This window comes from Amblyraja radiata, chromosome 2, assembly GCF_010909765.2.
Source record: "Amblyraja radiata isolate CabotCenter1 chromosome 2, sAmbRad1.1.pri, whole genome shotgun sequence".
Lineage (NCBI taxonomy): Eukaryota > Metazoa > Chordata > Chondrichthyes > Rajiformes > Rajidae > Amblyraja > Amblyraja radiata.
In genome coordinates, this window is record NC_045957.1 from 25867835 (window position 1) to 25883559 (window position 15725).

Consider the following 15725-nt stretch of genomic DNA (forward strand, 5'->3'; position numbering starts at 1 on the left):
TGAGTTTAGTTTATTGTCACGTGTACTGAGGTACAGAGAAAAGTTTTTGTCGTGTGCGAACCAGTCAGCGAAAGACGATGCATGATTATAATTGAGCCATGTGCAATGTACAGATACATGGTAAAGGGAATAATGCTTAGTGCAAGATAAAGTTCAGTAAGGTCCAATTAAAGATAGTCAAAGGGTCTCCAATCCAGTAGATACTTGGTTGGCCGAGGAGCCTGTTTCTGTGCTGTATGGCTCTGTCTCTACCATGTTGCAACTGAACAAGTTATTGCTATTGTGGGCAGAACACATTCTCCTACCTTCTCCTATTAAAAAATGTTCGGGCCCGGAACATGGATAGTAAAAGTTTAGCAGGATATGGCCAGATGCAGGCAAATGAATAGTTTAGTTTATTATTGTCATGTGTATCGAGGTACAGTGAAGAGCTTTTGTTTGAGTGCTATCTAGTCAAAGAAATGACTATACATGAATACAATCAAGCCGTCCGCAGTGCATTGATAAAGGGAAAAGGGTACAGCATTTAGTGCACTTTGGTCGGCCTGAATGAGTTGAGATGAAGGGCCTGTTTCTGTGCTGTGTAATTAAATGACCTGTCGTGCTCTAGATGGCTAATAATAATAATGATAATACATTTTATTTATGGGCGCCTTTCAAGAGTCTCAAGGACACCTTACAAAAATTTAGCAGGTAGAGGAAAAACATGTAAGGGGAATGAAATAAATAGTAGAGACATGACTAGTACACAAAGTAAAGACAGAATACAATTCAAAACACAATATGAGGCAATTAATGCACAGATGAAAAGGGAGGGGGACGTGGGGCTAAGGATAGGCAGAGGTGAAGAGATGGGTCTTGAGGCGGGACTGGAAGATGATGAGGGACACGGAATTGCGGATCAGTTGGGGGAGGGAGTTCCAGAGCCTGGGAGCTGCCCTGGAGAAGGCTCTGTCCCCAAAACTGCGGAGGTTGGACTTGTGGATGGAGAGGAGACCGGCTGATGTGGATCTGAGGGACCGTGAGGGTTGGTGGGGGGAGAGGAGGTCAGTGAGATATGGGGGGGCCAGATGGTGGAGGGGTTTGTAGGTGAGGATCAGGATTTTGTAGGTGATCCGGTGGGAGATGGGAAGCCAGTGAAGTTGTTTGAGGACTGGAGTGATGTGATGCCAGGATTTGGTGTGGGTGATGAGTCGGGCGGCTGCGTTCTGGACCAGTTGGAGTCGGTTGATGTAGGTGGAGCTGATGCCAAGGAGAAGTGAGTTGCAATAGTCCAGGCTAAGGCACTGTGTGGTAAGGACCTCTGATGCTTCAACTGAGCCACAGTGGAGGAGTGGAGGAGTGGAGATATATCTCCAGGTCTGAACATGTGGCTTGATGGGGAACGCAGAAGTGGCGGTGTGCCAGCCTGCCTTGTCCACGGGGGTGACGTGAGAAGTTGCTCTTGATCTTAAGATCATGTGATAGGAGTAAAATAAGGCAATTCGCCCATCAAGTTTACTCCGCCATTCAATCATGGCTGATCTATCTCTCCCTCCTAACCCCATTCTCCTGCCTTCTCCCTATAACTTCTGACTAATCAAGAATCTATCTATGCCTTAAAAATATCCACTGACTTGGCTTCCACAAACTTCTGTGACAACGAATTCCACAGATTCATCACCCTCTGACTAAATAGATTTCTCCTCATCTCCTTCCTAAAAGAGTGTCCTTTAATTGTGAGGCTATGACCTCTATTCCTAGACTCTCCCACTAGGGTCTCCCTCTTTAAGTAGCCTTGCTGTGTTATTGCGGAAGGAACACACTGCAAACTCCACAGAGTGAGGGGATATTGTTAGAAATTCAGCAGAATTGCTTAGTTTTGTTAGTTTATTGTCATGTGTACCGAGGTACAGTGAAAAGCGTTTTTGTTGCATGCTATCCAGTCAGCAGAAAGACAATAGATGATTACAATCAAGCCGTCCACAGTGTACAGATATGGGATAACGGGCTCACCGAGCCCGTGCCGACCAGCGATCACCCCATACACACGAGCACTATACTACACACTAAGGCCAATTTACAATTTTACTGAAGCAAATAACCTACAAATCTGTACGTCTTTGGATTGGGGAGGAAACAGGAGCACTGGAGAAAGCCCACGCGGTCACAGGGAGAATGTGCAAACTCTGTAGAGACAGCATTCATAGTCAGGATCAAACCGGACTCTAGCACTGGAAGGCAGCAACGTTACCACTGTGTCACCCTAAGTTTAATTTAGTTTCGTTTTGATTTAGTTTTGGTTTAGTTTTAGATTAGTTTAGTTTATTATTGTCACGTGTATCGAGGTACAGTGAAAAGGTTTTTGTTGCGTGCTATCTTGCCAGCGAAAAGACTGTACATCATTACAATTAAGCTGTACACAGTTTACAGATAGATGACAAAGGGTATAACGTTTAGTTCAAGATAAAGTCCAGCAAAGTCCGATTAAAGATAGTATGAGGGTCTCCAATGAGGTAGCTCAGGACCGCTCTCTAGTTGTTTGTAGGATGGTTCAGTTGCCTGATAACAGCTGGGAAGAAATTGTCCCTGAATCTAGAGGTCTGCGTTTTCATACTTTTGTACCCCTTGCCAAATGGGAGAGGGGAGAAGAGCGAGTGTCGGGGGTGAGACTCAAAGGGGAAATTTCCAAAGGAAATCTGAGGGGCAACTTTTTACACACAGAGGGCAATGGGGACACAGAACGAGCTGCCAGAGGAAGCTGTAAAGGGGGATACATTTACAATATTTAAAATACATTTGGACAGGTAAGTACACAAAGTGTTGGAGTAATTCAGCGGGTCAGGCAGCATCTCTGGAAAACAAGGATAAGTGATGCTTCATGTTGGGACCCTTACTGTACGGATAGAGTGGGTGTGGAGAGGATGTTTCCACCAGTGGGGGAGTCTTGGACCAGACGGCACAGCCTCAGAATGAAAGGACGAACCTTTAAAAAGGTGATGAGAAGGAATTTCTTCAGTCAGAGGGTGGTGAATCTGTGAATTCATTGCCAGATTGCCAGACGGAGATTGATAGATTCTTGATTAGTACAGGTGTCAGGGGTTATGGGGAGAAGGTAGGAGAATGGGGTTGAGAGGGAAAGATAGATCAGCCATGACCCCCTTACTAATCAAGAATCTGTCAATCTCCAACTTTAAATATACATTGACTTGGCCTCTGTGGCAATGAATTCCACAGATTCATCATCCTCTGACTAAAAAAAAATCCTTCTCATCTTCTATCTAAAGGTACATCCTTTTATTCAGAGGTTATGGCCTCTGGTCCTAGAATCTCCCACTAGTGGAAACATCCTCTCTATCCAAGCCTTTCACTACTCGGTAAAATAATGAACTCGACCCGGCCCTCCGGCGATGGGTTAACCTTTGTGCCCAGCTTCTGTTTCTTTTGCTGCAGGTTAATCATTTCCATTGCTGAAGAGTAAAGACTCGTCAAGGAGGTGCAGGATGAAAAGATGGCACTCCACTTCGTACCGTCAGGACCTCACTGTCTGCGTCGGTTCACTTGCGAGTCCCTGGCTGCCATCGAGAGGCGGATCGCTGAGGAGCAAGCGCTCGTCGCCAGGAAGGATCACAAAGAGGAGAGTGAGGAGGAAAAGCCCACTCCACACTGTGACCTGGAGGCGGGCAAACAGCTGCCCATCATCTACGGCGAAGTCCCATCAAAACTCATTGGTCAGCCATTGGAGGACCTGGACTCCTTCTACAGCAACAAGAAGGTAGGCAGGCAGAGCCAAGAGAGAGGGAGGCGGAGTGAGTACCCAGATTACTGCCACTGCCAGCTGGGATTTAAGGCCCTGTCCCACTTTCCCGAGTTACTCACGAGCTCTCCCGAGTTTTCCCCTTGATTCGAACTCAGAGAATTATGGCAATAGCCGTTCCTAGGTACTCGGGGCTATTTTTTTAACTCGTGGACATTTTTCAACATGTTGAAAAAAAGTCCCGACTTACCTGATGCCCCGAGTTCCTACGGCTGGCATTACGAGCCGCTACGAAACATCTATGGACTCCTACAGCCTCCTACAAGCTCGCTACCGACATTACCCGACATTCCCCGAGTTTGAATCAAGGGGAAAACTCGGGAGAGTTTGTGAGTAACTCGGGAAAGCGGGACAGGGCCTTTACAACAAGCAGGTTGGCCCTCCAAGGCCCACTGGCTTTTGAATTGATTGAAAGATACAGCATGGAATCAGCAACTCTCCCGGTTGCTAACCATTGCTAACTCCCCTTCCCATTCCCACACTGACCTTTCTGTCCTGGTCCTCCTGCATTGCCCGGGTAGAGGCCACATGCGAGCTTGGAGAGCTTACAACCCAATAGTGTAAACATTAAATTCTCCAATTCTGGGTATCCTCTAAACCCCCCCCCCCACCCCTTTCACAAGTCATTGGAGCAGAATTAGGCCATTCGGTCCATCGAGTCAACTCCGCCATTCAATCATGGCTGATCTATCCTTCACTCTCTGCTATCTCTTCACCCATACTAATCTCCATCTCTACTTTCTCCCCAATACACCCCCTTACTCTACCCCCCCCCCCCTCTCCACCTCTATGCCCCACTGGACTCCCACCTATTTCCCCCCGCCCCACCCCAAACCCCACCCTCTACTTTCCTCCTTCATAATTCTAAACTCTTCAATTATGTCTCACATCTTGCGCTTGTACCTCTGGCTGTTCCAACCATCTGCCTATCAACACCCCCCCTCGCCAGTGCCCACCCATTACCTGTCATGTTTTGCCCTGCCTCTCTCCTCGTCTACCTTTCTTCTCCCCCCCCCCCTCCCCAGTCAGTCCGAAGAAGGTTCTTGACCAATCCATGTTCTCCAGAGATGCTGCCTGACCCTCTGAGTTACTCCAGCACTTTGTGTCCTTTTGTGTATTAATCTATTCCTCAAAATAAAAACAGTCCATTACAAAACAAAGCCTATTTTACACCAGTCTATCATTTTTTTCTAGCATTCCCCTTTTTAGCGCAGAATCTATTTTACATCATTTCACTTTACAACAGAATCTATCATGCACTGGATCTATTTGTGGACACTATAAACGGCAGGAAACAGGGTGGCAGCTGGTAGAGTCATAGCTGATAAATCTAACCAAGTACATGATGCTTTCACCAAACTGACCTAATCTCAGGTGCTCTCTATGTGGTGTTTGCATGTTCTCCCCATGACCACATGGTGCTCCAGTTTCCACCCACATCCCAAAGACGTGCGGGTTTGTAGGTTAATTGGTGTATTTAAATTGCCCCTAATGTGTAGACAATAAAAAATAGACAATAGGTGCAGGAGTAGGCCATTCAGCCCCTCGAACCAGCACCACCATTCACTGTGATCATGGCTGATCACCCACAATCAGTACCCGTTTTTGCCTTCTCACCATATCCCCTGACTCCGCTATCTTTGAGAGCTCTATCTGTCTCTTTTTAAAGCATTCAGAGAATTGGCCTGCACTGCCTTCTGAGGCAGATAATTCCACAGATTCACAACTCTCTGTGTGAAAAAGCTTTTCCTCATCTCTGGTCTAAATGGCCTACCGTATATATTTAAATTGTGGCCCCTAGTTCTGCACTCCCTCAACATCGGGAACATGTTTCCTGCCTCTAGCGTGCCCAATCCCTTAATAATCTTATATGTTTCAATAAGATTCCCTATCATCCTTCTAAATTCCAGAGTATACAAGCCCAGCTGCTCCATTCTATCAACATTTGACAGTCCCGCTATCCCAGGAATTAACCTTGTGAACCTGCGTTGCACTCCCTCAATAGCAAGAATGTCCTTCCTCAAATTTGGAGACCAAAATTGCACACAATACTCCAGGTGTGGTCTCACTAGGGCCCTGTATAACTGCAGAAGGACCTCTTTGCTCCTATACTCAACTCCTCTTGTTATGAAGCCCAACATGCCATTAGCTTTCTTCACTGCCTGCTGTACCTGCATGCTTACTTTCAGTGACTGATAAAGAAGGACCCCCAGATCTCGTTGCACTTCCCATTTTTCCCAGCTTGAAGTGGATGCAAAATTGGGATCACATAGAACTAGTGTGAACTGGTGATCGATGGCCGGCATGGACTCGGTGGACCGAAGGGATGTTTCCAGGCTATATTTTTCAATCATTTAATCAAAAAAAATACTGAACACGCTGTTGAAACTACAGCAGAGACTCCCAATAAGAGCAATATTATTTCTTTTGTGCATCGCAGTGGATGGGAGATAGTTGGATAGCGTAAATTTTGTATAGGTAGTAGATCACTAGTTATCTACATACCTGGAGCCTGCAGATGGTCTTGAAGGTAAAAAAATGCAATCATCTCCATTTGGATTTGCATTATCGCTATGTGCAGCCAATAAGCTTAGCTTTTTTTTAAAAACAGCTTAATGACACAACAAATCGGATGTTTAAAATTCACTAATTTTGATGAATAGAACCAAGTTGATTCTTTCACCATTTTTTTACTAACCACATCATAACCAGTTATGTCATGGTGAATCCTTTTGGGGGCAGCCCGGTGGCGCAGCGGTAGAGTTGCTGCCTTGCAGCGCCAGAAACACAGGTTCAATCCTGACTACGGGTGCTTGTCTACACTGAGTTTCTATGTTTTCCCTGTGACCTTCGGTTTCCTCCTGCACTCCGAAGATGTACAGGTTTGTAGGCTAAATTGTCCCTAGTGTGTGTAGGATAGTATTAGTGTACGGGATCGCTGGTTGGCTCAGAGTTGGTGTGCCGAAAGGCCAGTTTCATGCTTTATCTCTAAACTAAACTCAAATGCTCTTTGTTGGCTGGCTTGATATGTTCACCAGTAAGCTGTTATTGTTGCTCCCTTCCTTATTTGAAGAAAACACATTTGGATAAAGATTTCACCATTGGCAAGAACTCAGCTGTTTTGTGTTTACTCCAAGGCTGACAATAACTGTGTTTAATTACATTGCTGCATTCCCTCCAAGCCCACTGACTCATCACTGAATTCTAGTCCCCATCTCAGGTTGCAAAAGAAGGTGCTAAAGTTTAAAAGAATGAGCAGACACCTCTACATCCATGCCGTTCTGACCCACCATCTCTTCTGTTTAGCCTCTTTAATTTGGATTTTGAATCTGCAGTTCTTACATTAGAACTGGAACACTCTACACTATCTGCAGTGCATTAGCTTCACCTCTGTTGGGAACCATAGGAAAGGCTGACTTGCCTTGACTTTAAGGTGGTTGACACAGCCGCAGTGGGGCTGTATGAATGAATGAATGAATGAATGAATGAATGAATGAATGAATGAATGAATGAATGAATGAATGAAAACTTTATTGTCATTCAGATATACACCTAAACACAGTGCACCTTGAACGAAATTTCGTTGCATTTGACTCTCCAATCAGGTAAATAGTAAAAGTAAAAGTGCTAGGTGCGTCCATAAAAATGCCTCATGTGCATGGTTCTGTAAAATAAATATATATAAATCTCAGTAATGCCCCATGATCGTACGTTAACTTGCAGCCTGCCCGCTGCAAGTTATGAAGCCGAACCTTAGAAAACTTACCGCTATCCCTAACGAGAGTCAATGCAGCCGCAGCCAACCAGGGCGCCACCATCTTTTTGTCATTGAAGGTGTTGGATAGATCGTTGGTGGACTTGGGGAAGAGCAAAGGGATGGGTTGCGTTGGGATCACTATAGGGGTGGCACAGTGGCACAGCTGGTAGAGCTGCAACCTCACAGCGCCGGAGACCCGGGTTCAATCCTGACCTCGGTGGTGTGGGACCCTCAGGCTCTCGAGGATCCACATCACTCCTAACCTTGTGTGTTGTCTGTGTGGAGTTTGCACGTTCTCCCTGTGACCGTGTGGGTTTTCACCGGGTGTTCCCGGTTTCCTCCCACATCCCAAAGATGTGCGGCTTTGTAGGTTAATTGGCCTCTGTAAGTAACCGCTGGTATGTCCCACAGCTGACTGTGCCATACAGTATTTCAGACTGGTGTACCATGTATTACTGTGCCATACACTGCCATAGAGTATCTCACAGCACCAGATATTGTGCTACAGTATCACAGCATCTTACAGTGTTGTATCGTCCTTCATGGTGACGCACAATGGGCCGCACATTGACGCAGCTGGCAGAGGCACTGCCTCACACAGCCGGAGATCTGGGTTCAATCCTGACCTCGGGTGCTGTCCGCTTGGAGTTTACACGCTCTCCCTGTGGCCCCATGGGTTTTCCTCCGGGTGCTCCGGTTTCTCCCCACATCCTAAAGACGTGTGGGTTTGTAGGTTAATTGGCCCAGTCTAAATTGCCCCTATTGTGTAGGGAGTGCGAATGTGGGATAAGAAAGCACTAGTGTGAATGGGTGATCGATGGTCAGCATGAAACTCGGTCGGCCAAAGGGCCTGTTTCTGAACGCTGAATCTCTGAACTAAACAATGAAGGGGGATACTTACATTTGCTGATCTGCTGTTGTGTGTTCTGTGATAATTACACTGTTGCTTGTTTACCTTAATGTCCATCTCTTTCAGACATTTATAGTACTCAACAAAGGGAAGACCATCTTCCGATTTAGTGCCACTGATGCGGTATACATGCTGACTCCTTTTCACCGTGTTAGAAGAATAGCTATTAAAGTTTTAGTACATGCATATCCTTTCACTGGTGTAATCGTAAGTAAGTGAGGCTGATCTAATTAAAGCCTACTCCCTGTCTTTGGATTGAGCGGGAATGGTTCATGCGTTGATGTTTAGGGTGACGTGAAGATGGAGGTTACCAGCACTCTCGGCATATTTCGTGTGACAACCCTCTCGAACTGCTTTACGTCAACAGGTGATAACCCAAGCGGTATGGGTCGTAAGAGAAACAAAAGAAGGCAGGAGCTCTGAAGACAGGTGATCTGTAAAAGCCACCATACCAATGGGGAATCAAACCCTTTAAAGAGTTTGGAGATGTTGAAAAGAGAGACAACGTTGGCTGGTGGTTCTCCACAAGATAACCTTTAGGCAATAGTCAAAGTATCATAAACCATGATGGACATCCCCAAGGTACAAAGGCAGCTAATGTCCTTGGTCACATACTAGCATTTGGCCATTGCTTGCTAAGCCCACAGCCAGCCCCCGAACTAAGTCCTGGGCCATTTCACAAGGTATTTGAGTCAATTGCATTGCTATAGAAACATAGAAACATAGAAAATAGGTGCAGGAGTAGGCCATTCGGCCCTTCAAGCCTGCACTGCCATTCAATATGATCATGGCTGATCATCCAACTCAGTATCCTGTACCTGCCTTCTCTCCATACCCCCTGATCCATTTAGCCACAAGGGCCACATCTAACTCCCTCTTAGATATAGCCAATGAACTGGCCTCAACTACCTTCTGTGGCAGAGAATTCCAGAGATTCAGTGACAGATACCAGCCATGCTCAATACTTTCTAATTATTGCCAGTCAATATAATGTCCTTGCTTGAACACTGATGGGTGGTGCAGAATTAGCCCAAAGTAGATTGCCTGCTGGAGTTTGATTAGCTTGGAAACATGATCAAGAGCATTCCTCTAGTCCAACATCAAGAGAATTCAGTCCATCTACAATTGGACATGAAAGAAAGAGACCCATTTGTAATAAAACCCGTCAAAGATTGACTGATTAAAAATAAATCTCCTAATTGATTAGACAATCAGATTGTTGGTTAAAAAAAAATGATGTGCCTCAAAGTAAAAAAAACAAATCATCCAGGACCTTTCTCCACAGCTTCCTCGAGCAGCTCATTCCTCATACGTACAGCCAGCCCTCTGCACGAAGAAATTGCCTTTGGGTCTATTTTAAATCATCCCCCTCTCACATTAAACCAACTCTTCGACCCTGAGAACATAACTGTGACCATTCACCATGTCTATGTCTCTTATCACCCCTCAGCCTCCTACACTCCAGGGAAACCAGTCCCAGCCATTTCAGCCTCTCAATAAACAATAGGTGCAGGAGTAGGCCATTTGGCCCCTCGAGCCAGCACCACCCTTCAATGTGACCATGGCTGATCATCCACAATCAATACCCCATTCCTGCCTTCTCCCCATATCCCCTGACTCCGCTATCTTTAAGAGCCCTGTCTAGCTCTCTCTTGAAACCATTCAGAGAACCGGCATCCACCGCCCTCTGAGGCAGAGAGACTCTGCCACAGACTCACAACTCTCTGTGTGAAAATGTTTTTCCGTTCTAAATGGCATACCCCTTATTCTTAAACTGTGGCCTCTCAGCTATCTCCTTAGTTATCTCCTTATAACTCAAACTGTCGAGTCCTGGTAACATCCTGGTGAATCTTTTCTCTCTCCTTTCGAGCCACCCATAGCAGGGTAAACTGAACTACACACAATGGTAGCTTGTAGGATCTGTAGGTAATTGGCTGGTGTAAATTGCCCTTAATGTGTAGGGATGAGAAACTGGGATAACATAGGACCAGTGTGAACAGTGTTGAATGGTCGTCATTAACTCAATGGGAATAGGGGCCTGTTTCCATGCTGTATCTCTAAACTAAACTAATACCCCAAATATGGTTTCACCAACGACTTGTACAGCTGTAACATGACGTCGGAACTCCTGTACTCAATACCGTTACCGATGAAGACAAGCGCGCCAAATGCCTTCTTCATCACTCTGCCTTTCAGGAAAACGTGTACCTGTACAGCTCAGTCTCTCTGCTCTACAACACTCCCAGAGGCCTTACCAGTTAGGGGCACCACAGTAGTACAGCAGTAGAGCTGCTGCTTTACAGCGCCAGGGACCCGGGTTTGATCCTGACTACGGGTGTGTCTGTATGGAGTTTGAACGTTCTCCCTGGGACCACATGGATTTTCTCTGGATGCTCTGGTTTCCTCCCACACTCCAAAGCCATGCAGGTTTGTAGGTTCACAAAAATGCTGGAGAAACTCAGCGGGTGCAGCAGCATCAAGGAAATAGGCAACGTTTCGGGCTGAAACCCTTCTTCAGACTAATGTCTGAAGAAGGGTTTCGGCCTCGAAATGTTGCCTATTTTCTTCGCTCCATAGATGCTGCTGCACCCGCTGAGTTTCTCCAGCATTTTTGTGTACCTTCGATTTTCCAGCATCTGCAGTTCCTTCTTAAACAGGTTTGTAGGTTAATTGGCTTCAGTAAAATTAGTGTATAGGATAGCGCTAGTGTACAGGGTGATGACTGGTCAGCGTCCTCACGCACCTCCAATTCTTACACACATTTAAGCATCTATATCCCCAAAAGTTGAGCTGTCAGTCCTGCCCCTCTCCCAACCATGGCTGTAACATCCCAGTCCCATGTACTGAGTCCATGCTTCACCTTGAAACAAGGAACTGCAAATGCTGGTTTACCCCAAAGGCCACAAAGTGCTGGAGTAACTGAGTGGGTCCGGCAGCATCTCTGGAGAACATGGAAACATCACTTAACCAGGTCCTCCAGACCCGCTGAGTTACTCAGCACTTAGTTTCATTTCATGGCCCTCGAGGGCCTGAGCTATAGGGAGAGGATGAACAGGCTAGGACTTTATTCCTTGGAGCGCGGAAGGATGAGGGCGGTCTTATAGAGATAGGGTAAATACACAGAGCATTATACCCAGAGTAGGAGATTCAAGAACCGAGGACATAGGTTTAAGGTGAGGGGAGAAAGATTTAATAGGAACCTGAGGGGCAACCTTTTACACAAAGGGTGGTAGGTATATAGAACGAGCTGCCGGAGGAGGTAGTTGAGTTAGGTACTATCACAACTTTTAAAAAACATTTGGACAGGTACATGGATAAGACGGGTTTAGAGGGATAAGGGCCAAATGCAGGCAGGTGGGACCAGTGTAGATGGGACACGTTGGTCGGCATGAGCAAACTGGGCCGAAGGGTCTGTGTCCTCACTGTATGACTATGACATGCTTTACTTGTCCAGCTCCTTGCATTAAAATCAATGCAGTACAGTCCATGCGATCTTCCACGCTCCCTGCCTTACTCCTGCCTGATCTCTCTACTGGACATATTCCATTAACATCAATAGCAGGCTCTCTTTCCCCATCTGCCACACTATCACTTTGTTCCCATCCCTCTCCAGACTAGTTTAAACCCTCCCAAGTAACACTAGGATATCTCCCAGTCATTATATTGATCTCCCTTGCCTCTAGTACGGGTCACACCTCCCCTGGAAGAGAACCCAAAGATCCATACACCTGAATCCGTTTCCCCCATGCATCAGTACCCTAGCCACACATTTATCCATACCATCGTCCTGTTCCACGCCTCACTCGCTCCTGCTACTGGGAGTAATCCTGAGATTACTGTGCCCTCTTGCTTCCAACAAGGGAGGAAGATTCTGACCATCTCTGCCTCTTCTAGTCTGATATACACCACCTCCTTCTCATCTATGCCTCTTTTGAATGACAATGTTCTTGGTTCTCATGCGGTAGGAAGACTTAAACATTAAGAGCAGATTTATTAGCTTCTGAACATCATACCCTCCTCAACCGGAGACTAATTTTTAATGTAAAATGTCTGAAGAAGGGTCTCGACCCAAAACGTCACCTATCCATGTTCTCCAGAGATGCTGCCTGACCCAGTGAGTCTGCTGGTTTACTGCCTTTTTTAAATAGTTGAACTCCAGTGGAGGAGGGTGGGGAAGGGGAGTGTGGGAATGTTGAAAGTGGGTTGGGGGGAGGTGTTTTTCCCAGCGACGTGTTGCAGTGTGATGCAGCAGGGGAGTGTCTGGGGAAACGGTTTTGACACCTCGCTGACTTCCCTGAATCACGTCACACCTCGTGCCTGTCATGAGTTTCCATGTCACCTTGAGAGGCTGTCAGTCAGGGCCGTGCTGCCTTTGAGAGAGAGCTGGCTGGCGGGGAACTTCCTTGACAATGTGCGTAACAGCACGGTGGCGCATCGGTAGAGCTGCTGCCTTTCAGCGCCAGAGACCCGGGTCCGATCCAGACTGCGGGTGCTCTCTGTACGGAGTTTGTATGTTCACTCCGTGACCTACTCGGGTTGTCTCCAGGTGCACCGGAATTGTACGGAGTGTAATGCGTTCTCCCCGTGATCTCGTGGGTTTCCTCCGGGTGCTCCGGTTTCAACCTCGCTCCAAAGACGTACAGGTTTGAAGGTTATTTGGCTTAAGTAAAAATTATAAATTGTCCCTAGCGTAAGAATAGTGTATAAGGTGATTGCTGGTCGGCGTGGACTCACTTGGTGGGCCAAAGAGCCTGTATCTCTAAACTAAACTAAACTAAAATATACCTCTGAACCGTTTGATGTCTGACCTGAGTGAGCACCTTGGTACATTAGCCTTCATCAGTCAGGGTATTGAGTATAGAAGTTGGGATGCGATGTTACAGTTGTACAAGATGTTTGTGAAGCCGCATTTGGAATATTGTGTTCAGTTTTGGTCACCCTGCTATAGAAAAGATGTCGTTAGGCTGGAACGAACGCAGAGAAGATTTATGAGGATGTTGCCAGGACTTGAGGGCCAGAGCTAGAGGGAGAGGTTGAGCAGGCTGGGACTTTATTCTTTGGAATACAGGAGTATGAAGGGGTGATCTTGTAGAGGTGTGCAAGATCATGAGGGGAATAGATCGGGTGAATACACAAAGTCTAAAGTAAAATCTTGGAATTTCCTCCCCCAATTGAGATTTAGTAGGATGAAGATACAGGGGTAAGGGCAGAGGGTCAGGGTCAAACAAGGGGCATGGAACTCCAGGCTGCCCCACCAATAACTACTCTACAGTAAAACATGAGGATGCCCCTGTCTAATAGCCTTGCTAAAGTTAAGGACCTGTGAGCATGCTGTTTCTAAATGACCAAATTTAAAGTCAGGCTGGGCAGGGGTAAATCCATTCAGAAATAAATTAAAAATGGGAGGTGTTTGAACTGGATTTACAATATTGTGTTCAGTTTTGGGCACCATGTGATAGGAACGATATTATCATGCTTGAAAGGGTGCATAGATGATTTACGAGGATGTTGCCAGGACTCGAGGGCCTGAGCAATAGGGAGACATTGAACAGGCGAGGACTTTATTCCTTGGAGCGCAGGGGGATGAGGCATGATCTTATAGAGATGTATACGATCATGAGAGGAATAGATCGGGTAAATGCACATGTTCTTGCCCAGAGTAGGGGAATCAAGAACCAGAGGACATAAGTTGAGGGGGTTAAGATTTAATAGGAACTTTTTTTACATAAAGGGGGGTGGGTGTATGGAACGAGCTGCTGGAGGATGTAGTTGAGGCAGGTACTATCTCAACATTTAAGAAACATTTAGACAGGTACATGGATAGGATAGGTTTCGGGGGATATTGGCTAAATGCAGACAGCTGGGACTAGCGTAGATGGTAGATGTGGTTGGCGTGGGCATGTTGCGCCAAAGGCCTTGTTTCCACGCATAACGTTACTGGTCGGCGCAGTGGCGCGGATGGTAGAGCCGTTGCTTCTCAGCACCAGGGAACCGGGTTTTCAATCTAGACCTTGTCTGCCATCTGAAGAAGGGTCCCAACCCAAATTGTCACCTATCCATGTCTATAGAAGAGTCACAAACCGAAACGTCACCTATGCACAAGTCTGATGAAGGGTCCCAACCCAAAATCACACCAATCCACGAGTCTGAAGAAGATACTCTGTGACTTTTATTTTAATCTAAACCAAACTGTCTATGAGATGAAAACCATCCTTCTGAATCTTGACCTTGCCAAATGGAATCTCAGCAGTTGACCAGGTAAGCAGACCCATGTAAGATGCGTCTTTGTTCCCGTACCCTGAAACCGTGCTTCAAAGTCATGTGTGTTGTTTTGCCAAGCGTTGCTGTGTCTCTGGATTCTCCTTAACTCATTCTTCACATTGTTCAATATCTTTATAATGTGCACTATTTTGACCAACTGTGTGTTCATGACAATGTCCAAACCCCGCCCATGGGCAAAACACGTTGAGTGAGTACAACGAATGCTGCCGCCTCTCTCTGTTCTGCCGCCGTGCTTTCTGCTTGCAAACCGTTGAAAATTCTGCTGTTTTCTTACTCCGATGCCCTAATTCCGTGATTAATGTTGACCTTTGAACTGTGCCCTTATCTGTCCCGTTGAAACGCTTTGCCGAGTGTATCTTGCCCTGTGAGACCCAAGTAAGTTAATATTTTTATGTACTGTATACCCAGTTCATAACTTGCCACCCGTACACACACACTCATCTTGCATCGCAGCCAACTCATGAAGCCACCCACCAACGTTTATCTCCATCAACCAAAACAAAATGGTTTGCTCTCTCGCTGTTTTTTCATTAAAGGAATTGAACAAAACAAAAAAAAGAGGACCTTTGCCTTAAAGATTAGAGATGGACTGAAGATCCTAAGAGCTGCAATTCTACATTGTTTTACTCTCATAATTGCCTCTTGATCAGAGAAGAACTTTTTCAAATTCCTGCTGGTAAAATAAAATGGCACTGGTTATATTAATGGCTTCAAGTCTAACACTGAAAGGCGAACTGTTGCAAACAGACTGTTCCTTCCTTTAATGAAGTGGCCTGAATAAGATGAAATTACTCACCCCTGAAGGATGTACAACATTTATTTGTTTTCTTTTTCTGCTGAAAAGATGGGATTCATTGATACTTAGCATGAAATGAACCCCAGAATGAGTCATTTCCCATTCTGAAAGGGAGCCCAGAACATACCTCTCAACTTTTAGCAACCTGGTGCATATTTGAAGTAAGCTAATACACACAGAACAT

The 15725-nt window shown here is 45.9% G+C and overlaps 1 protein-coding gene across 4 annotated transcripts in view; it reads left to right on the plus strand.

Annotated features, from left to right (window-relative positions):
- Window positions 1-15725, plus strand: part of LOC116987597 (sodium channel protein type 4 subunit alpha-like) — a 368780-nt gene that overhangs the window by 152908 nt on the left and 200147 nt on the right. For all 4 annotated transcript variants that reach the window (XM_033043769.1, XM_033043777.1, XM_033043758.1 and 1 more), the window contains 3 exons: window positions 3433-3754; window positions 8530-8648; window positions 14843-14932. In XM_033043769.1, the coding sequence (XP_032899660.1) occupies window positions 3491-3754; window positions 8530-8648; window positions 14843-14932 (473 nt within the window). In that variant the 5' untranslated portion in view covers window positions 3433-3490. The remainder of the gene's footprint in view (window positions 1-3432; window positions 3755-8529; window positions 8649-14842; window positions 14933-15725) is intronic.